Raw genomic sequence first — 26,632 nt, forward strand, 5'->3', positions numbered from 1 at the left:
GGTGTGAAAATCTGGAACAGTCTGAGTTTACAATTGAAACAATGCAAAAATATTCATAGATTTAAATTTCTCTACAAACAGTTGGTCTGGTCACAGTATACTCAATGATGGGTTTTAGTGTGCTCTGTAATGTCTGTCCTCTTACCATTGCTGGTATGGATTCCAAAATAAAAAATAAATAAATAAAGTGTGCGTATGTATGTACATATATGTACTTGTGTGTGTAGATATATATGTATGTATATGTATGTGTGTCTGTTACTTGTAGTTATTACTGCCTGTTACCTGTGGTAATGCAATTTATAATTTATATATTCTGTATTCAGTTATGAAGGCTCTAATTGTTGGTTGCGAGCTGCCGCTTAGATGCTTGTATCTGCCCGGGGCTGTTGATGGGTCTGTATGCAATGATGGGCGTAGCTGCGGGAAGTTTATTGTTTTTTTTGTTGATGAGTGAGTATAGGGGTGGGATTTAATAAGTTTTCTTCGTCCCACTCCTTTTTCAGGCAATTTTTGTTTTTTGTTTTGTGTATTTTATGTTCAATATAGGTATTTGTTGTGCCTGAAAATGAATAAATAAATGAAAAATGAAATGAATGAATGACAAAACAAATGCAGCCTTTACTGCCGTATACAATAGCTCAGCAGTGTTGCCAGTGGGCCACAGGTTTATGGAGAGGAAAGGATATCCAGTTATAGAACACTGTAGGTTCTTCCAGTCCAACATCACAGTAAAACCAGCATTTAAACTGAATAAACCTTAAAATAAAACGCAGACGAATATATGACACCTTGTAAATTAGGAAAATATAGTTTGAAACAGGTACACAAGACAGAGATGAGGACACATTTTGGATAATATATAAAAAGAATGCCTAGGCTATAAAACCTTTCTTTCCAGGTATTTTGGAACTTTCTACATCATCTTCTGTGACATTTAACAGGGGAGCTACACACTGAAAGCACTGTTGTTGGTTGGAGACTGTTAAAGCTGAGGTTAGAGAGATTATGTTTAAATTCCATCATGATCATGCCTTAACACATGCAACCTGATGCTCTGTTGAGATTACAGAAACAGTGAAAGGCATTATCTAAGACAGTGGTCCCCAAACTTTTTTTTTTTTTGCTGGGCCCTCTTTGTTTTACAAGAAAAATGTTTGCGCCCCCCCATCACCTAACCCCCCACCCCCTCGCACAAACACATCCTCCAACCACACACACCCATATTGTTTCCAAACTCCATTGCGCTTTATTTCACACCTCAAACATTTAGTAAACAATTAAGCAAATACAAGTAAACTGCAATAAATTACAGGTAGTAGTAAAATCCACTACTAACTCTGTTACGCTGTGTCCACACCTACATGGGTATTTTTGAAAACGCAGCTGTTTCTATGCGTTTGGGCCTTTCCTCCACATGTAATCGAATCACAGAAAACTGAGATTTGTTAAAACTCCTTTTCTGCGTTTACGTGTGGACGAGGAATACAGAGTTCATCACGCAACGTCAAAGGTATGTGCCTTTTTTCACGTCACGCTGTGCGCCATGTAATTGTTTACATGAGATGAATTGCAGAATGGCAGATAGAGACAAAATACTGTTACTGTTAATCTGACTATCTGCAGGTTTTACACACTTACATATACCCACGCAGTTACTGTCCCTCTATTTAGAAAGGCAGAGGCGTCACGGTGTGATTATTTTACTTGTTGTTTCTGTTGTTTCCTGTGTAATAATATTCAACATTGCTATCAAAACATTTTTTCAAAAAATGCCTCTTTGTGCAAAATGGGTTCAAAAACACAAAAAACTGTGGGACACTGTTTGTCTGTGATTTGAACCGGGGAACAAATCATGGCAGGATCAGGCTGATGTTATTTGTATCCCGCTGTAACTTTACTGTATAAAGAGCTAACATCTCCAAAATGTCAGGAGTAGTTAGTCATTACAGCAAGCGTTTGTGAACTAAAAATCAAGAATGTAGGATACTGTTTGTCCGTGATTTGGAGAGCCCAGCGGATCCTCCCGACGCAGGGAAAACCAATTCTGCAGGGGAGAGCTACCTCGGCACTGGTGCAGGTGAAGCTAAAGGGCAGATATGCTTCAAATATGTTAGGAAGCATATTTGGCGATGCTTCATCTCCTGCTTTGCGTTTGTGTGGGAGCCCCGTTAAAAACCTGTCCATTATGCTAGCAGTGTCCAAAGCGTTCCTTTTTTTTTTCTTTTCATACCGCGCCCCCCCTGCAATGGGCGGGCCCCACACTTTGGGAACCTCTGATCTAAGACAATGTAGAAACTTTTTCTGCGCAGTTTTAAAATATTAAAAGCTGTGCACTGTGCACTGCAGTTATACAGTGAGAGAACATAAAAGATGAAGTCAAACCACTGAGATACTGTGTAGATTATGTGGGTGTCAAAGACTCATAAACTTGATGATGTTGGAATTACTATGGGAAATTAGCGATCTAATGTTCCTGTAATACGGAATAACAGGGACTAGTTTCTCTTATGTTTAATGACATGGCAGAAATTGAGTGGAAATTAATACAATTACATCAGGGGAAAAATATTACACGTGAATGATCAGACTCCTCCATAAAAGTACCAAAATGCCTGCAAACTCCTCTGATTGCCATTTCTTCTACACATCTTTACATTATTAATCCGCAGCTTCCAAAGAGTGAGCAAATGTATTTACCTGCACTGTAGTAGCGGTCCAGCTTCTCCCAGAGGGGTTCATCTTCCCGCTGGAGATTTGACAGCTTCAGAGGTTCATAGATGGAGCCTGAAGAAGAATATACATATTAAACACAAACACTTGCAAACACAGTCCTTCAATAGCATTCCCAAAACTGATGTTCTTTAGAGGTTTAAGTTTAGCAACGGTTTCAGAATACATTTATTTTTTGTTGGATGTTTCCAGTTAAAAAAGAAGACTAAAATTGTAGGCTTGCGGTTGTATGTATCCATCAAACTAAAGCTGATGTTTACATTGATCTATACAGTAATATAGATTTCATCTCAATTCAATTCAAGTTTATTTCTATAGCCAAAAATAACAACAACAGTTGTTTCAAAGGACTTTTTAATATAAGATAAAGACCCTACAGTATTCTGGAGAAAACCCCGACAATCAAACAACATCCTATAAGTGGCATTTTGCGATGGTGGGAAGGAAAAACTCCATTTTAACAGGAAGAGACTTCTGACAGCCATTAATTTATGCAGAAATTAAAAAGGTAGAGACCGAATTATGAAATAACGCCAAAATCCCCATGTCTTTTTCCATGTTACGGCACAATGGACAAAAAGTGTTTTTGCAAACATTGTGATATCACAGTAAAGCTGACCTTTGAACTTTTGGATAGAATAAAGAAGTGTTGACATTTTCTATCTGACTGTAAGAATTAGCACATAATGTCTTGAGGCATATCTTGAGTGGTCAAAGTGAGTTTGACCTTTGGCCACCAAACTCTGTTTATCTTTAGAGAGATTATGACTTGTCATATCTATTGGACAAACCTTTGTATGTACACAAAGACAACCTGAATGGATAATGCTCTGGCCACGGCTTTTGTCAGCTTGGGACACAAGAACAGGCAGCAGACAAAACACAGAAACAATACACACATGCTATCAGTACATTCTGTTTTTCACTGCAACACATCTGTGCTGAGACTCACAAAAGTCTCAGCACACAAAATGATATTCAAGCCCTGAGCTAAACATTCAGAAAGTAGCTGCGACTCGTGAGCAGACATTTTCCTCTGAACTGAGAGAGAGTAGCAGTTTGAGGGAAGCCCCAATTTGTTAGACTTTCTCCATTTTCAGACACTTTTCACTTTGCTGAGATTTGCATTTTAATAGGTTTGACCTTGGGTCAGTACCACAGGTACTGAAAAATTCACATTCTTACTGAAATTAGCATAATTTCCATCAGCATAAAAGTTGCTGGGGACAAAGCCAATCCATCTCTTTTTAAAGATAACACTTTAAACAGGCATGGAGGAAGTACAATGTTCCAATTTTAATTTCTAACATGAGATCAGACAAATGTAAGCTGTCACTGTTTGCTTGGTTTTAAACAATCCCCTGACTAACTTCAGTGACTTCATTAATACTGTAAATTCATTTTGTGCCATATCAGGATCTTTCATGCTTACTGTGGAGGAGCAATATAATTCTTCTGAGTTTAATCCACATAAGCCACACTGTATCAACAGTGTGAAATTACAGAAGATTATGGGTAATACTCTACTTTGCACGTCAGAATTCCCAACAGTCCAAGCATGAGATGGTTTTCTTTTCTTGTAAACACGGAAAAAAATGTTCTGACCTGAACTTTTCTGGGTTGCTGTTTGAAGGAATAGGATGATCACATTCACAACATATGTTTTCCTGTAATCGTGAAATAAGTATATGGTCTAGAGTCCAGATATCGTCACCTATGTCCCCTTCAGCTGTTTCCCTCAGATCTGCTGTCACTACTTACCGAGTCTGTAAACTGTCCGGTGGAGCTTGGTAATCGCAGCCGAACCGGCCATTCTCAAAAGGTGAATTTAAGGCCAAGCGTCTCTCAGCTAAATCACAAATCTACAGCAATTCACAGTAAATGAGTTAGTAGCAGAGAGTTACAATTTTAGACATGCATGAATCAACAACGAATTACATCCTGGGATGACGACAATAATCAAGAACATGCAAGAAATTACAATCCATTGTATTTCTTTAGAAATGAGTGATGAAGAGTAGAGTTATAATGAAAGATGACAATACATGGTTTAAATGACTACATCACTATATTAGGACATAATTTGACTAATTACTGCACTTTATTCTTCATAACATAAATGGTATGCTTTCAGAATGCTGCGTTATTAGGCTACACTGGGATACACCTCTTGTTAAATCATAATTTCACACCAAGATCTCTTTTAAAGTAGATGGTTATCAGCAGTTCTTAAAATGGTTGGCTTCTTACAGCTGGCGACAGTTAAGAGTTTAGGTAACGTTTGTGCAATATCCGACACATTCCCCCAGCACAAGAGTAGCATAATGTGTCAGCTTTCACAGGCCCGCACAGTCCTTCAGGAACACAGTTTAACACAGTAATATACAGCAGCACAGTTTTACTATGGGCGAGATCTCACAGCGACCTGATGAGAAGCTCTTAAAATAGCTCTTGAGTGCTTCACATTTACACCTCTGACCTTTCATGCTTCTACCAACAGTGCAGTAGACACATTAAAACGGGCAGAACAGAGGCACTACGTACAGAGGCACTGCAAGCACAACAGAAAAAGCGGGCGTGTCACAATGCAGAAGATCATGCAAAGTTATGTCAGACCTGATCGCTTTGATCGGGCTTTAAATTCCAAGAGCTTCCACCCGACATCTGCTAAGCTCGCCATGTTTATGAAAATGTTAAAATAGCTACAAAGCTAAGGTGTATCCGGTAGCTTCTTTCAAAATAAAACGCGAATCGGGCTTCTCAGCATAGGGTAAGAAATCATAAGGCTAAATTCTGCCGTGGCTTACCGGTAAATAAAGCCCGAGTGTTTCCACAAATTATCTTCTGCGTGTTAAGATATTGAATTTATTTTTATTAACGCACTCATTTCGATAGTTAATATGTGTCTCATATTTATTAAGAACACAATTTCTTTCCGTTTCCGGTTTGTTTCTAAGTAACTCTCAGTGACTTGATAGCTGTGAAATAGCTCGGGGAGCACGACACTGACGTAAATAAGGAAATTCTAATGTCATATTATTTATCTTTATTTCTAAACGTTACTTGCAGCTTTTCCCACTAGAAATAAAAAAGCACGACATATGCTTAACGCCGTTAAATGTTATGTGTAATTACTTAAAAAGCAGCTACCATTTCCTTCTGCTGTAAAGCAGTGCGCCGTATTACAGTCAGTGTTGTTGTTGGGAGCTACACTGACAGGAAGATGATTTGGACGCTTAAATTAATTACTTTAGCGTTTTTGTTACTTTTGGGGGGACAGTATAACACATTTGCTCTTCAAGATGTAACGGCCGACCTTTTCGGTCCCGGGAATTATGGGACGGTGGCAGCTTTCGGAGATTTTAATTCGGATAAACAGACAGACATCTTCACGATCAAAGAACGTAGGTTTACTCATCCACACTTCACACAGCAAACAGTCAGTAAGGCTTCTTATTAACAGTTTGCACAAATTATGTATATTGAGTTAAAACACTAAATGTAATCAATTTAATATAAAATGTAATTTGACATGTATTAATGTATATAAAATGCGTTTTTACCTACACATTGAGCTACAATGTAGCTTTGGTTTGCTTCTTTATTTTTAAAACCGAAGTTTAAACGTCTCATAGCAGCCAGAGGGGGGGAAGTCCACCTCTGGACGACAATTAGCCTGGTCTTGCTGTATTTTTTATTAAATGCACCTGTGTTTTCTCTGCAATGACATTTCAGAATGACTTGTGAAAAATATATACTTAAATAAAAAGTAAGTAAACTTAAATTTTTTAAACGTCTTTATATTGTCTTCTTTTTGTTTCAGAGACTGATTTGGTCATATTCTTGGCTGACTCCAAACCACCTTACTTCAAGCCCAAAGTTCAAGCCAAAAACATTTTGGGAAAGTATGCATATGTGTTTGTTATTTCACTCCATTAGCTTTATTATGGCACTGGTCTTAATTTATGATTGTAAGTATGTTCAGTGCTGACAAACTGAACTTACTCGCATTTCAGCATTATGTTTACTCAGTACTTTTCTTGCTGTTTCAGAAACATCACCAGCGTGGTTCCCGGAGATTATGATGGAGACTCTCAGATGGATGTCCTTCTCACAGCTAAGAATGGCCAGGAAACAGAAGTTTTCATCTTTTGGGGGCACAACCAGACATTAGGTACAGCTCTAATAGTGATTTATTTACAAATGCTGCCCTGCCGTCACAGGAAAAAGCCATACCCTGGACAAGTCGCGAGTCTCTCCCAGGACTAACACATAGAGATCGACAACCATCAATGCTTGCTGAAATGGAAACTCAAAAACCGTTTCTACTCTCTGATGATACTTTAATTTTTTTTAAATTGCATTTGTAAACAATGGTTGGTAGAGAGAACAGAAAGTCTTGGCCTCTCTATCCACTTGTTACAACAGAAGCAAAACATTGTCAAGATTATGCATTTGCTCAGATTTGTCATTGGTGATACTAAACTTTGTATCCACACATATTAATTTCCCCACAGATTTTACTGCTTATATTACAAGTTGATGGAGGCATATTATTGCAATGCAGTAATTCTTAGTGAATCAATCATTGCTGCAACACATGATGTAACATAAATCACAAAATGTGTACATTGCCCGCCAAACTTTCCATTTGCTGTTTTAGAGTTGGTATTGCAGTAATTTACAGTGAAGAAAGCATAGATGTTTCACTTTTAGGACCTTTTGGAGGGTCACTGCCACAATATCATGACTCACTGGGAAACCGTAATTTAAAAGACACATTGTTAATTTTATTAGCAACTGCTGTCCTTTTTTCTTTTATAGGCTATCACCATTCAGTCCAAAACAATAAACATTAACTAGATCAATAAAAATGATACCTCATTTTCCACATGTTACCAACTTTTGCTTAATATACAATGCCAGTAGAAGCTCAACACCTGATTATTCAGATTTGTTTCTTTTTTATGTGTATATTTTCTGTTTAGGGATTCCTTTTTTATTGAACTACAGGCAGAATATATATACAAGAAAAACCATTGCATAATGAATATTTCAAGCTTTAGCTATTTTTAGCAATTTGTAGCTGTTGACTTCAGTTAAGCAAAACCACTGATTTCTGTTCTGTGTTCTTGTCAAACCATTAATACTCAAGGCCTTTTTACCTTCTTCATTTTGTATAGATATTGGAGGGGGGATTAAGCTGAATCACACCTTTAGTGATCAACCTCTTGTCATGGAGTAAGTATCAGTGTAAATTTACATGAATTGCTTTGAATTTTAAATAATTTGCTTGATTTCGATTTTTGGCTCCATTTGTGCATTTTTAGTCAAACTTGGTTTTTACAGAGTTTTTTTTGTCTTAGTTTTCAATAATAAATCTTATCTAACTTTTCCAATATATTAGCAACCATTACCTCATGTTTTACCTCCCTCATCATTGAAGTCCTTCAAAATGACTACTTTGGTGATCTCCGTCTCTCCTGAAGTCTTGTTTTCATTAAAAGAAAAACAATCTTTTCAGTTTTAATGGGGACATGATTCCAGATGTTTTTGGAGTCATCAGCTCTTCCTCCAGTGTAGTCTGCTATCTCACCAAAAGGTAATGGAAAAGTTTCCAAACTAAGAGTTTTCTATCTTTATTTCTAGTGCTGTTACACCTGAAGTTCAATTCTGTGGTGTGTCTAAATTCTTTGGTTGTTTTATAACTTTGGCTTCTCTTAGGACTGAAGTGTGCAGCAAAGCACTGAGTTTAACTGGCGCCATGCGTATGCCTCACTCCAATGCTTTCATTGACCTCAACAAGGACTTCACTGCTGGTAAGTCTGATGTTTAAGCATTGCCTAAGCATGAATAACAACTGTAAAATGCTTTGGTGTTCTTAGTACAACTTATGTTGTCAATTGTATCAAGTCTTTCAGCTTTGCATGTTTTCAAAACTGTCACAACCTTGTACAAAGGTTACATTGACTTAAGGGAAATTATCAGAGAAACTTCGATCATAAATGACTGCATATTGCAAAAGTGCCTATGATACTTTACTGATGTATCATGCACATAAATTTAAAAAAACTAAAATTAAACTAAATGAGTATTATTTTATTCCTTTTTTGGTCATCTTTGGCTTCATGTTGGGACTTTTCTTTTGTTTCTGTAGTGGAATAATATTTCCTGCATAACGATATAGAAATGTTTTCCCTCAATTTATGATTTGTGATCTCCCGGCATAATTCACCATCACTGCAAATGCATTGCTTTGTTTAACTGCACAAATTTCTTACCCCTAATCACCTCCTGATTTGCCCAAAATATACCCAAATCATTTGTTGTTTCAAATCGTTCAGCAGGTCGATAAAGTGAGATTACACTGTACAGTAAGGTGCTACAAGGATCTCATTTTCTATAATTTTGAGACATTTTGTGTCACTGCATGTTTGCACTACGGGTGTTTGATAACCTTGAACGTGGAATTGAGTACAGCTACTAAGAGGAAAAAAAGGTGGAAAAAAATCCAGGAGGAACCTTTCCAATGCTGTAGCTGGCGCATGTGTGAGGTTGGGAGTTCACAGAAACTCCCCACTAATCAAGCCTTTTAGACATTGTTTCCATTGTGACCCAAGGGAGGATGGAATAGGTTTCCACCACCACTGATTGCAGCAGTTTAACCAAGCCCTTTGGGCATAGGTTCATGGCACACTAAGACGTGGCCTGGAATTGGTAGGTTTTTTTTCTCCCATAAAAACAACTCTAGAAAACCTCCTACAGGGCCTGGTTCCTACAGCCAGAACATACAAGACCCCAAGCGTGAATAATGTTTACATAAAGCCTGGCTTTGAAAACACTGCCTATGGTCACCTCACTCTAAAAGTGCAGTGTTGCCTTCCACTTAACCTTCTTGCTAGCATATTGCTCCATTTCTGTTGGCCTATGATCAGTTTCAGCTGAGACCTAAATCTCTTCAACACTGTTTTGTTTTGTGGCTCATTCCTCTGCTGGTGTCCTTGTACTGTTTTGGTGTAAAGGTTGATACCTGTTATCACCTATTTTAAAGCATGACTTCTGAGACTGAGTCTTTTATAGTCTTTTATTTAGTAAAGCTTATGAATTGATTGAAAAGTAAGCATTCCCCCCCACCCTGCCACCCAAAAAAAGAAAAATCTGGATCCTTTTGCTGTTAAAATGTATCATTTGTTAGTTTTTACTTATTTATAGTGACTTTGTCCATAATGCCATTTTTTTCTATTTATTTGTATCAGTCAGTGCAGCACGGAGACCCTGCCTACTGTAAACCACAGTAATCACTGTCTTCTTACAGCTGCAAACATAACCTTTTGGTGTTTGGAGACATAAAATCCATATAATCTCCTGAATAAATTTAGTGTTCATAAAAAAAAAAAAAAAAGAACTGGTGCATTTTTCTCCAAAAATCTCCATACGATGCAGATGTGGTGTAGCTGAATTGTTTCATAAAGTTCATTCTGCAAAGATGTATTTTTTATTTTATTCTTTTTCTAGAGAGAACTTGAGGAACTGGGAAAAAAAGACCAAAATATATTTAATGCCACAAGTTCAGCTTGACTAGGGGAAAATGGAACAGTCATTTTCTTCACCAGTGAATGGAGAAATCACCTCATTCTTGTTTTACAGCATCTCACTCCTGTCCTTCTGCCCACTAAGTGTAGCGCTGTCACTTATACTTATGGGAGGATTTTTGTTTTTCCTCTGGAAGCTAATCCTTGTGTTTAAGGTAATCAGAAAGGATTTAGTCATGTCATACTCACTGCAGGTATCTTTTTGAGCTATGAGGTTTTTCCCAAGGCTGTCACAATTTAACCAGAGAAGATTTTAATTCATATTTAATCTGTTTAGGGATTAGGAGAAAGTCAATAAATTTCCCCTTTTTGTTGCAGAATTGAAAAAAAAAATCTTTGTTTTTTGGGGGTTGTTTTAATACAAATTAGAATGTGTTTCTTTATCAAGTGTGCTGCAGCTTGTCTGTCAGAGTGATGGCCTACACGTCAGCCTGTCTTTTACTTTTTTTTTAGGTTCTCTGCTTTAGGTAGTCATATCTTGCAGTGCATATGTGCAATCACAGAAAACACACAAGGACAGTGATCATTATAGTAAATTCTTATGACTTGTCAAGTACATTCAACTACAATCACTTGCTGTGGTGAATGCAAGGAAACAGCTTAGAGAGAAGAACCTGTGGGGGGTGGGGACACTTGCTGTACATCTGGTCGATGTCAGACTCTTTGGCTGCTGCTATCTGTGGGGGCATGCAGATGGAGGAAGAGAGAGGAGAGAAAAGTAGGCAGGAAGTGATGGAGTGATAAAGCTGAGCCGGAAAGGATGGATGGTTTGAAATAAAAGGATGCCTGGAAAGATAAAGGGCAGAGGAAGGGTGGGAGGAGGGGTGAGCAACGCAGTGGGTGAGTCTTGAGAATGGCTCAGCTCGCTGTCTGCTGCGACCACCTGCTCCTCTAAGCGGTACCGGCTGGAGTATAACAGTGCGGCTTAAGCAGGGAGAGAATGAGTTTTGAAGACAATCTGGATCCTGTTAGTTAGCCAGTTTAAAATAAATTTGTCTTTAAAGTGACATTGATGCTTTTACGTATTCATATTCTATTATGATATTAATATGTTTCTCATAATTCATTATTTATAGTCAAGCACCTTAGGCAGTTACTGTAGCCTCAAGTCTTTTTGCGCCTATTTATATACATCATCATCATCATCATCATTATTTATATACACCTATTTCTGGGAAGTTTAGGCTCCATCAGGTGGGTTGGGGAGCATTGATGTGCAGCCATTTTCAGATCTGTCCAGAGATGTTCACTTAGGTTAAATTTGGGCTCTGGCTGGGCCACTCAAGGACATTCAGAGTGGTCCCAAAGCCATCTCTTTATGAACTTCGCTGTGTGCTTAGTGTCACTGTTCTGTTGGAAGATAAACCTTTGCCTTGGTTTGAGATACAGGCTCTCTAGAGCTCTCTGGAACTGATCTCACAGTTCTTACTGCTGAAAAATGCCCCCACACATAATGCTACCACCACCATGCTTTACTGTAGGTATGGCATTGCCCAAATGACGACTGTTGCTTAGTTTCCTCCAGACAAGACGCTTGGCATCTGTTTTGATAAACCTAGCAACTGTACCTTATGTGGTTGCCGATATTTGGTGAGCTGATAGAAAAATTGCATTTTGAATTACTTGCCACAAAAAAAACCATTATTCCCTTTATACTCGCTCCTCTTTGGTAATGCTAGTTTGATGCTAAAGTACCAAGACCATGCCTTATGAACATCTGCTACAGATTATGCAGAAATTATAAATTGCACTGGATGCACAAGTAGCATTGTCTTTTATGCATCATTGTTCGCTTTATTTGGAAGGCGAACAGTGCTAAGAAATAAAAACTTCCCTCAAATTTGTGGAAACCCAAAATAACAAATTCAATTTGGAAATGTAAGAAGTAGAAGATACAGATATTTGTATAAAAATGTAGAGAGTGAAAATAAAAAGTTGTCAGAAAAATAAATGCTCAAGTAAAGTACAGACACCTAAGTAGTTATACTTTGTTACTTCCCACTTCTGCTCAGCACACTCTTTGTAGGTAAAATGGAAGAACAAAGAATTCATGAAGCCTAAAATAAACTCCAGGTTGCAGTTTTTTTTTTTCATATACTGTAGCTCAGTTAAAGCACCTGTCTTTACTTAAGCTACTAATAGCAGCATATCAACATGTCAATCAACATGTCAAGCAGATGATTGAAAGATGTGGGTTTTTTTTGTTTTTTAAAGGTAACAGACATTGATTATATTACATTATATTACTGTATTTCGCAATAAATCTAACTAAGAAACCCCAATAAACTGGTCACCCAGTATATTTACTCTGTTTTTAACTTTGTGTCAGCGCTGCTGTTTAAAGGATGCTTTCTTCAGCATCTTATTTTACAGTGAGGTATTTTGTTAGTGTCGTTCAAGGAGGATTGAGGCTGTTGCAGGGCTGTGTCATGACCCCAATCTAAGTCCAGTGTCCCTGTAAACAGCACTATAGTAGTGTATTGGGTGACCTCCCTACATTAGCACTGCCAGCAAAGGGCTGGGGGAAGTCAGAAATAGTTACTTGGGCAGTGTCAAGGCCTCATTTAGCTTGCTTATTGGGCACTTCAGCCAACCAACCTGGTGGTGACACATTGCAAATGGCTCATCATCTCTTTTGTTGCCATCATCCTCCCCCAGCCTCTGTCTCTAACTGCAACACATTCGTAACAGCTTCATGCTCATTTGTTTTGCAGTAAATTTATCTCTTTCGTAAAACATTTGGGAAGCTGACGCCTGTTTTAACAAAGTGACATTTTTTGTCATTTAGTTTCTCCAACAGAGTTCATTGTGTAAACTTTGTGTATTAAAATGTAATTATGTAGATATACCAGATATATTTTTAGACCATTTTGTCAAAATAATGGTCCTCAGGCTACTATTTGTTAGCACTTAAAAGGGGTGATGCCACAAAACAAAAGTACAGTATATTTCTCTGTTTTATTTTTTGAATGACAAAAGAAAGCCTGTCATTAAGCACTTCATTGTAGGTGTAGATGTTCTCTTCTGATTACTTGTCACCACAGTGACACCTAATTAACAGGTAAACCGCTCTTACAGGACAGCCAGGAGGTCCAGCTTTAGAAAATAGACAGCCAATGTGAGCAGGTGCTTCAGTGGTCATCAAAGCTTCCGTAGTCATCATAGCAAAAATGGCTACAGGAGATGTCCTTATCTTTTGAATGATGTTCTGTGGGAGTATTCACACTCATAAGATCTGTCTCCCGTAGAGGATCACAGTAACCTCCAGGGGCCACATCACTTCATTTCAAAAAGAGCACCGCCTGGAAGGAAGTATCAGGAGCATGATAAGAACTTGTCTAAGGGAAAGGTAGTAATTGCAAGGTAATTTTAGATGCCATTTTAGGGGAAAAACATGCACAAAGACGGCAATACCAGCATAAGGCTCCATTGCTAGGCAACGGACATGGTAATGCTCTGTGCAGCATCCAATTAAACTACCTCTGTGTTGAAGTGGCTTGTTGATTGTGTGACTAATAATGTGGTGGTGGGGGGAGAGAACAGATTTGCCACCTAACAAGAGTGGCCAAGAAGAAGAATTGATTATACAGGGATTAAGTTTACATTTGGTGAGGCATTTTTAATAGCCATTTTAGAATCAGGACACTTGCACAGAGAAAGCAAGAGAGAGACATTCACTAAGTGAGGAAGGATATTACAGAAATTTTAAGCTTTAACAACCAACCAATGCAACATGTTATTGCTGCTGTGTCTTTTTGTTATGTGAAAAGTATTTTTTTCCCAGTATATTTCCCTGTTTTATCAAATAGTTTCCGAGAAGGAATATTTCAGACGTGAAAACCTAAAAGAATGAGTGATAGTCATGTTAAGGTATTTCTTAAATATGGGATAAAGTATTCCTTATTTTTATGGGTAGCACAGTGATGTGGTGATTAGCACTTACCTCACAACAAGAATCTTCTGAGTTTGAATCCCCTGGCTGGCTGGACCCCTTCTGTGTGTAGTTTTGTGTTGTCCTTCTACTCCTGCTTCCTCCCAGGGTCCAGAGACATTCACCTTGGGTTAATTGGTGATTCTAAGTTGGCCGTAGGTGTTAATAGTTGTCTCTTTCTCTGTGTTAGCCAGTAGAAGCCTGTCCAGAGTGTATCCCACCTCTCACCTTGTGACAGCTGGAATAGGCTCAACCCCCAACCTTAACCCTAATTTTAAAGAAATTGGAAGAAAATGACAGGATGGATCCCTTCTTTATTTTTCTGTACACTGAAGGTCATGCATTTTGGAGAATACCTGTGCCCAAAGTGCATTTAGTATGAAGGGATTTGAAATTCTCATAGGTGTCTTACAAACGAAAAGATCAACGTCACTGATATTCATCTAAGCTTAACTAAACAGATAGTTTAACTTTACAGACCCAAAAAAGAGACCACAAAAACTGTTGGCGGGTCTGGTTTGTGGGAGTACTATGTCTGCCATATTTGCAGTAACTTGATAAACTGAGAATAAATGCCCAGTCTTTTTGAATAGTTGTGTTGTAAATTGAAGTGTGGTAGTGGTGTGTTGTGGCATTCACGTCCATGACCGTAGCCTGTGAATATACATTACCTCTTTTATATATATTATATATTGCAAACTTTAGAAGAAAAGTAAAATATTGAAGAAAGTATCTAAGAATAATTCTTACTGACCTCCAAGATCCATTTTTTAACCTTTAGAATATTGACATTTTTGTCTTTTGGAGAAACGTGTTAGCTATTATTGGATGAGTACCCATGACATTTGCTGCATATATCCATTTTAGCCAGAGCATGAATCTTAATAAATTTGGGGATCCTTTGATGTGTCTTTCAGCACCACCAGTTGCTTAAATATTCCGATATTCCAGTATTAGTCATTTGAACTCTAGATGGAAATTTTTTGTATAATATGACAGATAACCTACTTAACTCTTTAGGTACAGAGTGATTCACTCAGATTGTCAGTGGGAAGAAATGTGAATCACTTGATTTTCCCAAATCCCTAGTGAAATACTTTGCTGACCAATTAACATATGAATGAAGTTCCCAGCATGAAACACGTTGATTCTTTGTTTCTTTAATTGAACAGGAGCTGTGGACATGCATATTTTGCAGTGTCACTGAATGGCAGTATTGCTTTCATTAGTGTGGAATGCTAAATGGCCGACGAAAAGAGGAGCATTTTTGTACTTGCTTTCAAAGAACACTCTTTAAAGCATGTATTGGGTGACCGATTGTTTGACGATGTGTATGAAAGGTCCCAGGTTGGATTTCAGCCGTGGAAGGTTGTTGAGATTTTTAAAAAAAAATTTTTTTTTTCACGTTTTAACCAAATTCACAAACATGGTTGGTTTTGACAAGTCCTGCCAACCTTGTTTGTGACACTTTAGGTTTGCATATTTTGTGTGTGTTTATCAATCTTAATATGTAATGTGCCCCTTGCAAATGTTATTGCTTAACCTGGAATAGACACACCCAACAGTGTATTTATTGCAAGTACACTGCTCATTGCTCTTAATGTTGGGACACTCCACTGATGTACTGTATGCACACACACACACACACACACACACACACACACACACACACACACACACACACACACACTTGGTTCCACTCTGTGTAATGAGCTTTTATAGCTTGTTGCACATACTCACAGACAGATACACATTTAGCATAAAAAATGTTGTGAACAAAATAGGATTGAAAGTCTGTGTGTGTGATAGGGTTTGGCCATAATCTTCCCCATAGCTACTGCACCTACGTTGTTCCCTGTAATGGTTTTAGGAGATTATTTTTTCTGGGAATAGCGTGGCTCCATTCTGCGTTTGTGTGTTTTGCCATGTTTGTGAATGAGGCATTTTGATGGATCGGGGTCAGAGTCACACAGTGTGGAGTAGGCCTACATATTGGCTTAGAGACGGATTTATTCAGCAGAGCTTTATACTTTGTTCCTGGCCCGGATTTTGCATTTTATCTGGGCGTGTGTGGGGTAGTTTTGTAAGGGAAGGTTGTGGATGTATACTGTGAATATCAGAACTAGCATCATGATGTTGAGACAGTTTATTGATGGTCCTGTATGTGTGAGAGTTGGTGCATGTACTTGCGTAGGAGCTGAGAATTGTGTGTAAGTAACGGTGTACATTTGTATGGATGCTTGTAGTGTGTGTACTTGTGTAAAACCTGTGCAGCTGCTTTGACGTTGATTGACGGCATTCATTCTTTATTAAAAGTGTTTTGACTAATTTACCAAGTCAGCCATGTTGCAGCCTCTGGGGAAAAACACTGATAGAGAAGAGCATCTTTGAAGCAGCTCTTTCAACCCTCTTGGTCTGTTTCAGACATTTTAATAGAGAGGAAAAAGTTACTGTCATTTTTCACTGCATTAACAAGTGAAGTGTAGGTGATATAGTAGCAGTGCAAATGTTTTTTTTAAAGGTTTGCGTCTGCTCTATCTTTCAACGCTATAGTAAATCGTCTTTGTGGGCTTTGGGCAAGTTTGGAAAAGCTCGTTTCACAGTCCACTGGTTTCTTGCTAGCAGAGAGACAGGGCCACATATCAGTGAAGGTGGCCAGAGAATATTTGCCACCAAACTTGCACACTACCCACTGCCCTGCACCTCTTAAAGGGACACTCTGACATTGCAAGATTGTAAAGTTTTTCCAATGTGAAGGGACATTACATTCACCATCACACTGGATTCAAACTGTTTGGTTCTTTTAATTTCAGAATCATCTTAAATATTTTAGGATTATTTTTAGTTTACTGTGATTGGTGCCCTGTAAGTTGGTTTTTTTGTGTGTGAATTCCTTGATATGATATTCTTTAGAGCCAGAATTCTTGAGCAGACACCTCAGTGTGCTATAACTGTGAAGGGCTAAAGGTGAGCAAGTGTCAGGCATCCGTTTCCTTAGGATGACCTTTTTGATCTCACATAATCAAATAGATGGCAGATGTCTGCAACTATGTTGTTTTTCATAAGCATACATACTCTGCATAAAATACAGACCATTATTCTGTAATGCACAATCACAGACATAACATCCTGTCTATTTGCAACCACTCACTATATGCACTCATTCATATTCTGTGCATCTGTTGTTTGTCAGGTGTGTTTACACTGGGAACATTTTTACATTTTCTCCTTGTTTTTTTACTTCTTTTTTTTTTTTTATTAAATTGAAAGCTCTTCACTACAAATATAAAACTTAGCTCGAAGAGTAAAGAAATTTGTGTCTGGTCGATTATTTCTTTGTTGTAAAAGTGCTTCTTGGCATTAAATCTTATATCATTGGAAAGTTTGTTTATTTTTCCTTAAATGTTTCCACAGCATAGTTGAGTATGTGGGTTGTGCCCATGAAAAACTTGTCAAATCGTCTATGCCAATGCTAAATAGCCTATTCTGCTAAAGGCTCTTGTTTTTAGTTTGTGGTACCCCGAGTGTTGACAAGCAGGTGCCTGATTGGCAGCTGATTAGCATTATTCAGCGAGGAGTCCAGATTTGGCCTATGGCAGTTAGATCGCACTGATACGGTAATAGCTTTTGGTGGAGGCAGTGTGATGGTGAGGGGCGGCTTCTCCCTCCATCATAAAACAAGGCTTATCATCATTGGAGGCAATCTCAACGCCGAGTGCTATCAAGATGAGATTCTGCAACCAGTGGCAATCCTATATCTCCACAGTCTGGTACTGAATGCTGTCCTCCAAGAATATAACACTTGCCCCCTCATTATCAGAGACTACCTCCAGAGTTTGGGAGTGGAGAGGATGGAATTGCCTACTTGCAATTCTGATCTCAACCTCACTGAAACTGGTAGCATCAGCTGGGGGGTGCTGTTTGTGTCAGAGTGACCAACACAGCCGCACTGGCTGTACAAGGGGGGTGCCAGGGTATTAAGACCCCTGTTTATTAATGAATACATTCTTAAATTGCCGATATTGCAAAAATTGTTTCTTCAGACTTCAATCATCCAATCCAATAAACGACGCCAAACAATAAGTTTATATTCACAAGTAAAAATATTTAAAGGCTGCTGAAGTATTACAGATGAGAAATTACCAAATGATTACAAGTGGTGGACAAACAATTTTATAAAGAAAAAAAGGAAAAACAAAAAGAGGAAAAAAAATCCTCATTGACAAGAACTGTGGATATCAGAGTTGGTGCCAAGATGCAAATCTTTCACAGGGCTGGTCAGGAAAAGTATAAAAGGTTTGGGGGAACAGAAGATTATCAGTGTGGTGCCAGTTAGTGCGTTAGTTAGTACAATTTTCTTCTTCCAGCATTGAAACAGGCACCAGTTATTAGCCTTTTGGGCTCAAATGTCAACATATTTTCAGACCAACCTTGTCTCCTTGCGTCTCTGCTCCCTCCTCGCTGTAAGTGAGTGAGGTAAAGTATCTGTTTCACTGGTGACAGCTGTGACATTTCCTTCAGAATGCCAAAAGCTCTCTCTCTGTCCAGCTGAGCTGTGGATCAGTCCGAGGGTTAAAGACAGAAGGAACAGATCGATGCAAACAAACACAGAGGGCCTGACTGATAGGCTGCAGAATGGCTTATAGCAGGCCTGTAGACAAATATATCCGAAATACACAAAAACAAGAAAGTGCACATATGTACACTCTGCATTTATCCTCCGTTTTATCCTCATTTTACTTCATTACTGTCAATATAATCCAAACTCTGTCATGCACACACATGGACCCACACACTATAATTAAAGACCCATGAAGTGGACATTTGTCCTCTAGCCTCCATAAATAAAACAATGTGATCAGTTGGAAATGATAGCCTTCCTTGAGCCCATCTTCATGGCAACCCTGATAGGATAAACCCTTATACACAGCTGTGCATCTTCACATGTGTGTCTGTGCTCCTGCGTTCATATTTGACAGCCAATGGGGGAATGAGAGTCACAGCTTGTTTGCTGAGTAACTGGCTAACAAATAACCTGCTTAGGGGCAGCAGGACAAGAAGGAAACCAAGGACTGGCACTTTCTCTCTCTCACTATTACTTTCATACTGTGTCTCTGTTTCTCTTTTGCTGCCATTCTCAAGGTTTTGCTGACCCTTTATCCTATTTTGACTGCACTGCCTTTTTACTTTAGTCATATATAATTGTAGCACTAAAAACATTTATATAACCCAAATGGCTTGAAGTGTTGTGGTGGTGAGTGATGTGACAGCACACGTGCAGAAAAACACTCAGCACATCAGACACTAATGCAGCATTCGTGTTGCTGGCTGTCAGATCCACTCTGCACTGCAGCCTGGATAAACTGCAGCTACTGCTGCTGCAAGCCTTTTACAGGTATAAGCAGGGGGCTGTTATTTTGCTGTTGTTGGCCTCAAATTACCCTTGAAGACTAAAGAAAGCTTACACAGAACCTATATATTGAAGTGTGAAAGGTGTTTGTTTATATGTATTAATTTATTTCTTATATTGTAATTAGTCTCCATCATTTTTATTTATTTATTTATTGATGTATGTATTTATTTAAATCCTAAGTTTAAGTAATAAATGGCATTGACTTGCTCTAATTGAATGGACAGTAAAATAATTACTGTGTTAGTTTGTAGCTCCTCAAAATAGATTTTTACAACACAGGCAGCGTGGTGGCTTAGTGGTTAGTATTGATGCCTCACAGACAGAGAGACTTGGTTTAAAGTCTCCTCTGTGGAGATTCTCCCTGTGACCACTCAGGTTTTCTCCAGGCATCCCTGCCATTGAAAAATAAGCCAGGTAATACAGCAACCTTGAGCATTTTTAAAATAGATTTTCTTATTTTTAAGAGTCATACTTCTTTGTTAAATAAAGCTCAAACAAATTAAGTGAATTTTTTGCTGCCTTTAATATTTTAGGCTAGTATGTCAGTTGTTGAAGTTGGACCTACTTAAAAAAAGAACAGTATTGTTTCTGACTTTACCTATTACAGTATCAGTTGCTGAAAACATTCGATGGCTGTCATGAAAAAGAAGTCAGAGCATACAGCCTTAGAAATCAGTCCACAGGAAGTGTCCAATTTAACCACTTTCCACTGCCGATAGCAGCTGCAATGGTCTCTAAAATTGAGAATTGGACTTGGAAATGTCTGCTGGAAGTGTATATATGTGTATGTATCGATGGATGGACCGATGGATGGATGGATGGAAAAAGACAAAGTATATACGAATCAAGAAGTCTGGGTTCTAAAACCTTTGAGTATATCAAGAGTGGACGGAGTGACTGTATTATGTTATCTGATACTATGTACAAAAGTTGATTCTGTTCATCTGGACGTAGCGTTTTCAAAAACTCTATGTACAAGGCATACTATGTAAATCTTGTACACAGTGACCCAACTTTACTTGTCAATCAGTGCACGCACAAAAACCCACCCATAAAAGTGCACTAGCCTTTTAACAAGCTGCTAATTGTGAACTTGCAAGCACAAAGAGTCACAAGCAAATGAATGCGTTTTTTTTGTTTTTGTTTTTCTTTTTTTTAAGTATGTGGTTTCCACGGTGCTGAAAGACAAAGAGACCTGCAGATGTGTTCAGAGTATTCCAGTGTAGTGTGTGTGTGTGTGTGTGTGTGTGTGTGTGTGTGTGTATTTGTATGTTAATACTGTGGCAGACATGAAAGTAATACAACTGGTGTTAACAGGGCAATTAGCTTCAGCTCTATATATAGACTTCGCTTTTGCACCATTAAATGGAAGTTTACTGGTGCTTGTATTGCACTTTTCTAGTCTTACTAACCACTCAAAGCTAAATTCACACTACACTTTATTCACTTCACATTAAACACTTGCATATAACATCCACTCCTATGGCCACTTTAATTTCACAAATTTTCCTAGCATGCATGTCTTTGAATTTAATTTTCTTCATGAAATGTGGGATGAAACGAGAGGCTCTTTCCACTATATTTTGATAGTGCTGCACTACTGGACCATCCAAGGTCCTTTTTATAATTGTGTCTGGATATTTTTAGAGGCCAGGTTAATGCCTACAGATCGTTTTTTTTATTGCATGGAAAAGCAACTGTTATTTCAGTAAAAGCATAGCACAGAAGATTTTTTTTTTTTTTTTTTTTACTGATTCAGTTCCATAAGATATCACACTAAGCCATAATAGCTAGACAGCATCCAGTACCAGGGCCTTTTAATTAGTTTAAGCTCTCCCCAAAAAAATAAAAAAAGCGGGGTTGGCAGTACGGGGTGGGGGGGGGGGGGGGGGGGGCTGTTTGGTCCTCAAGACAGTAGAATGGGCGCTAAGTGATGGTCTGCCGACAGGTTCCACTCTTGCCTTTTAAATGCAGGTGGTGTTTGTCGTTCACTTTTGGGGCAGGAGAATTTTTTTTTTTTTTTGCCATTTTTTGCTTCACTCTGGAACATGAATTATTAGGAGAATGCAGGGAATGGCAGTACAGGACTAGCTCTATAGAGAGAGTGTTGAGAGACTGCTGTGATAAGGCATTTTAGCCCTTAACAGTTTGCTTAATCATTTACAACTGGGTTTCCCCTTTGGCCAGAAATTTTGCCTTTTGATGTGCTCATTCATTTATACAAACCAGTTAATGTTTCAGCTTACTGTTCTTGGGAGTCATAACACCTTTTGATCCGCGGCAATGATGCTACCCTGTAGTAGCGCAGATAAAAGACTTTGTGTGTGCAGAGAGAAAAAGATAGAGCGAAGGTGATAGTGAGACAAAGCAATAGATAGTATAGGCCCCTGCCTGTAGCTGTCTATTCTCCTCAATGTCAGAGTTCTCCTTCTCTGCGAGAGGCTTAGCACCCACCTAGCATCACCCTATCTGTTTATACAGAGGCTAATAGGAAGCCTGGTCTTTATCCCCACACTGCAGCTCAACATAATGGAATAGAAAGACATAATGCTGCTCGAGTCAAACAGTCAGTAGAGGCCTTTAAATTGCTTCCAATCCCCTTAACAAATCTGATGGAGAGGCTATGAATAACTCAAGGGCTTCTCTTCTCTTCTCTTCTCAGATTAGCCGTACTTAACCAGCAACGGAACTTACTTTTACTCTTACTTTTATTAATTAGGATATGTCTTCTTGTGCTTACCTTCCAGTTTGGAGATCTTAATTTAAATCACACTTGCTGCAAACAGTTTCTTCAGAAATGTACATTTTCTCTATGAATGAATACAGACCAGATAGAATATAGTCCAGTCTCCAGATGACTTGTTCAAGCGACATCAGTTTGATAGAGACCACCCTTGGAGTTTCTTCTTTTATGCTCTCTTTCTCCTGCGTCATGTAAATCGACTGAAACAATCCAATGAAATGTGGTTACAAGAATGTCTAAAATATTCAGCTCTGATGTTTTCATCTTCATTGTCAGGGTTTATTAAGCAAGAAGCACTCAGTACTAACAAGGGGAAAAGGTTTATATGATATTGAAGTTTAAAAAAGTAAAGTAATATTACAATACATTTGAACTTTTTCTACATGAAAGATGCAGCCTAGTTTGAATTTAGAGCAGGAGGTGTGCTATAAATTAGTAAAAGCAGGTTACAGTGGTGAGTCAAATCAGAGCCTGAGATGTACGACTTGTCTAAGCCAGAGAATCATTATCTCTACTGTTGTCATGAAAAAGCGGTGAAACAAATGGTCCGGACTGGACTGGAATAAATCCCTGCTTTGAGAGGAAATTTTGAGGAAGAGAATATATTTATAAAAGAAATTCCACTAATATGCATCCCCACCATTTTGCTAAGTATAGTTTGCGACCCAACTCACTTTTGGTGAAAATATATTAATGATGTGGCAAAAAATCACATCATAGAAGGTAAAAATTCATCAGCTGGTAGGTTGGGGTTTTGATGTTTTAGGTGAAAAACTATATATGTTCTGTTTTTTCCTTCTTCTCTTTAAATGGAACCAAAACATAACAGCCACTGTTTTTTGGTTATTTACTTTCCATTACTTCTCTAGAACCTCTTGGTAAATGGATTGACTGGCACTTATAAAGTGCTTTTCTGCTCTTACTGAATACTGAAAGTGCTTTTTACTACAAAGTCACTTTCAACCATTTGAACACACTTGTGCAGCAATTTGTTGTTTGCCTATAAGCTATCATGCACACATTCATATGCCAATAGATACATCAGAGGAGTCCACAGTCTTGCGTGAGGAACTGGGGCAGCCTGGGATGAGCTACAGCAACAGCCACTTGAACTAGTCATGTGGTAATACATAAAATTAGGATCAAAATTGTACGTCAAGCTTCAGATCCTAAATGCAGAAAAGAATAACTTCCAGAGAGGAAGAGTAAAAATCTTTTTCTCCAAGTACCCTAAACAAAAAAAAGACAGTTACTAACTCTTATGTGATTGAGGATATTGTAAATCCACATGAGGCACATTGCATGTTTTGTTGCCAGCATGTGTTAAACAGCAAACACCTGTCCTAAGCAGTTCAAATCATCTATGTAGTAATAGGAACTGCATCAGCCATCCAGCCTTTGTGCTACATGCTGTTATTTGTCCCAAAAATAACAGCTCAAAGACGTACAATACCCACACAGCCTCAGCATTGTGCAACATGGTGTTGTGTGCCACAGTTTACCATGCTGGTTGTTCTGTGGTACTTGAGCTGTTTTGCTTGTTGTTTTAAAAACCATGTTATTAGCAAGAGACACTTGCAATTATTCTGTTAGTGTGAAAGGCCCAGCTGATTGTAGATGATTGGCTGGATCACAAACTGATGACAAAGAAATTCACAGATGCACGCTCAGATATTTAAATAATGTGCTGAAATCAGCCATGCGGTGTGGGGGTGGGTGTGCATGTGTTTATGCAGGCTGCTCATCATGTACCCACTCATATGGGTATGACGTGCATGCCTTTTGCAGTGCCATTTCTAGGGAAGGAACAATTTAACAACACTGAAAAGCCTGAAAGAGAAAGCAGAGTAACATGGAAGAAATGGTGAAGTTACTGAAGATGGAAAGCATCTTTTGCAAATTAAAGGACTAGCTTGCTTTTGCTCTGTACTAATTAATTAAGTAAACATCTTTTTCAGATGCATCTCAAGCACAGGATGGCCTTACCATTTGGTATCAGTTTCTTTCTGTTTTGCTTTGTCTCCCTCTGCCCAGTGTTTTTGATGCCTTGTATATCCATCGCGTCAGCTATCACAGTTAGCATGTCTTTAATTATCCGACAACATGACATACCAGTTAGAGCTCTGAATCCCTATTGTTGTTACGCAATCCCACCCTCCTACACACAAACACATTTATATACCTCAATTATGCATCTTTCCCAAGTGGTGGAGGATGACAGCTCCATTAGCCTATGCTTTAATTGAGTGTATGTGCTCATACTGCAAGGAGCTAGATAATGTTGTTGAAGTTGGATTTGGTGCCTCTAGTTTGTTAAATGTGACTCAGCAAATAAAATGAGCTAAAGGATGAAGTGATGTAGCAGTCGGTATTTCCAGCCTCAGATGCATGATTAGTTTCTTTTGTATTTGTTTGTTTTTGTCTATAGTTGTATGGGATGAAAAGAATAGAGCATTATGCACAATAAAGTCCTAAAAAACAGTTACCCTCAGTATAGAAAACATAGCAAAACATAAGAGAAGACAAATCAACTGTAATTGAGAGAAGAAGGAAAAAACAGGGAGAATACTTTTGTACAGAACGTGGTAAATTGTACTGGGTATTTGAGAACAAAGAAAACTGAGTAAGATTACGTCTTCTAACATCTATCTGATGAAGAAGATTGTGTTTACAGATTATATGGTTAGTTTATGCACTGATCAAAAGAGGTTCTGCCTGGGGATTCAGCGATATAATAGTGCAGGTCACACCGACATACACCTCACTACAATTTAAACTCAACATGCAGAAACATTTGCTAATCACTTTGTTTGTATAGTCCTAATATTAAGCAGAAGGCTACACATTCCTTATAGCTGAGGCATTACTGATGGCTTACAAGTACACAGCAGCTGTCCTGATTTTCTTTTTCTACTGGGCCGTGGATTGATGGGATTCTCTGGCTTTGATGGATGTACTGGTCACCACCAAATGCACAGGACTGACAGGATTACTGGTGGCTTGTCGTGATACTGGGACAACCACAGTGCCCGTGAACTCCCAGTCAATGTTTCAATGTTTTGTGTCATCTTCATTGAGAACATCTGCCTGTCATAGCATTGCTTGACGTTGAAAAAATTTGAAAATGTAAAAAATTTCATCCAGCTGTTTAATCTCTACTTCAAACATGGGTGGCTTGAATTTGGTGCTGAGCAGGAGCCCACCCCCCAACAAGAGATTGGTGATCAGATAACTAATGCTTATTCCTAAAAGACTATCAAACAGTCCATAAAGCCGGCTGCTTCAGTGATTTCTTTGTATCATTAAACTGGTGTCACGCTGATTTACCATTGCTATCATACAACACTGTCAAATTCACAGTGGGCATTTTCTAAAATTAAAAAGATTAAATTAAAGCAGCAGAACCAACGACATCCTTATTTGATCCATACTTTTTTGGTCATTTTTGGTCCTTACACTAGTATTACATTTAAACTGCCTTGCTTGTTTTCTTTCGTTTCTTTTTCCTTCACACGTTCTAGCCCTACTAACGTTGCTAAAATGAAGCTAAAAAGATTTTCGGCAAGTCTTTCTCATATTGAATATAGGAAGGAAAACAGATTTTTATGTTAAAACAATGGAGTAGACTTGACCTATTGAGTCATATCCCTTTTGATCCCTGCTGTCTGTCCAAAGATTCTGCATTTTGGAAAACTGACAAGACTTTCCTCAGTTTTTAATAATTTAACTGTTTATATTCTAGCAAAAAATGACTGGGTTAATTCAATGGGATGGTGTTTTGGTTTAAAATTTATGAACCTTTTTAAACTGATATATAAATTCTTACTCATACATACTTTACTGCATACATGTTATCCTTCGCTAAAGTAGTTTGGACTCATGGTCATCATTAAGGTATCAGAGGTATCAAAGGAAATGATAAATGATCAAGGGCAGTAAATACATACTTCTTGTTTAACTTAAATTATCAAAAGGAATGCTTTTATAGGCAGTGGTTTAAATTTTCAATATGACTGAAAAAGTATCCAGTGAACTAGAAAAGAATGATAAAGATATGCTTTGAAAAAACATTATTTCAGAACAAAATTAAATTGTGATAAGTGGTCAAAACATGAAATACCATACCCGGAGGAATTTCCCATAGGATCCACTCTTCTGTTCTGTTCTGTTTTTTGTTTATGTTCCTCTTTTTTGTTGGAGTCCTCTTTATATCTTTATAT

At 38.2% G+C, this 26,632-nt stretch overlaps 2 protein-coding genes across 4 annotated transcripts in view; one reads left to right on the plus strand and one right to left on the minus strand.

Moving 5' to 3' along the window:
- phkb (phosphorylase kinase, beta) overlaps nt 1–5,427 on the minus strand; it is a 108,754-nt gene extending 103,327 nt beyond the window's left edge. For 2 of the 3 annotated variants that reach the window (XM_085414248.1, XM_085414334.1), the window contains exons 1-2: nt 5,350–5,427; nt 2,701–2,787 (exon numbers count right to left, since the gene is read on the minus strand). In XM_085414248.1, coding sequence (XP_085270374.1) covers nt 2,701–2,787; nt 5,350–5,413 — 151 coding nt within the window. In that variant the 5' untranslated portion in view covers nt 5,414–5,427. Of the gene's footprint in view, nt 1–2,700; nt 2,788–4,494; nt 4,596–5,349 lie in introns of all 3 variants that reach the window. The other variant, XM_085414423.1, reaches the window with a different exon arrangement.
- A 317-nt stretch (nt 5,428–5,744) lies between these two features.
- The window catches only part of itfg1 (integrin alpha FG-GAP repeat containing 1), a 166,041-nt gene continuing 145,153 nt past the window's right edge, over nt 5,745–26,632 (plus strand). Inside the window, exons 1-6 of the mRNA XM_085414551.1 lie at nt 5,745–6,137; nt 6,557–6,638; nt 6,786–6,907; nt 7,917–7,974; nt 8,258–8,335; nt 8,458–8,552. Coding sequence (XP_085270677.1) covers nt 5,957–6,137; nt 6,557–6,638; nt 6,786–6,907; nt 7,917–7,974; nt 8,258–8,335; nt 8,458–8,552 — 616 coding nt within the window. The 5' untranslated portion in view covers nt 5,745–5,956. The remainder of the gene's footprint in view (nt 6,138–6,556; nt 6,639–6,785; nt 6,908–7,916; nt 7,975–8,257; nt 8,336–8,457; nt 8,553–26,632) is intronic.

This window comes from Rhamphochromis longiceps, linkage group LG1 (assembly GCF_057381845.1).
Source record: "Rhamphochromis longiceps isolate RC_006_pf linkage group LG1, R_longiceps_female_GT1.1, whole genome shotgun sequence".
In the NCBI taxonomy this organism is placed as follows: Eukaryota; Metazoa; Chordata; class Actinopteri; order Cichliformes; family Cichlidae; genus Rhamphochromis; species Rhamphochromis longiceps.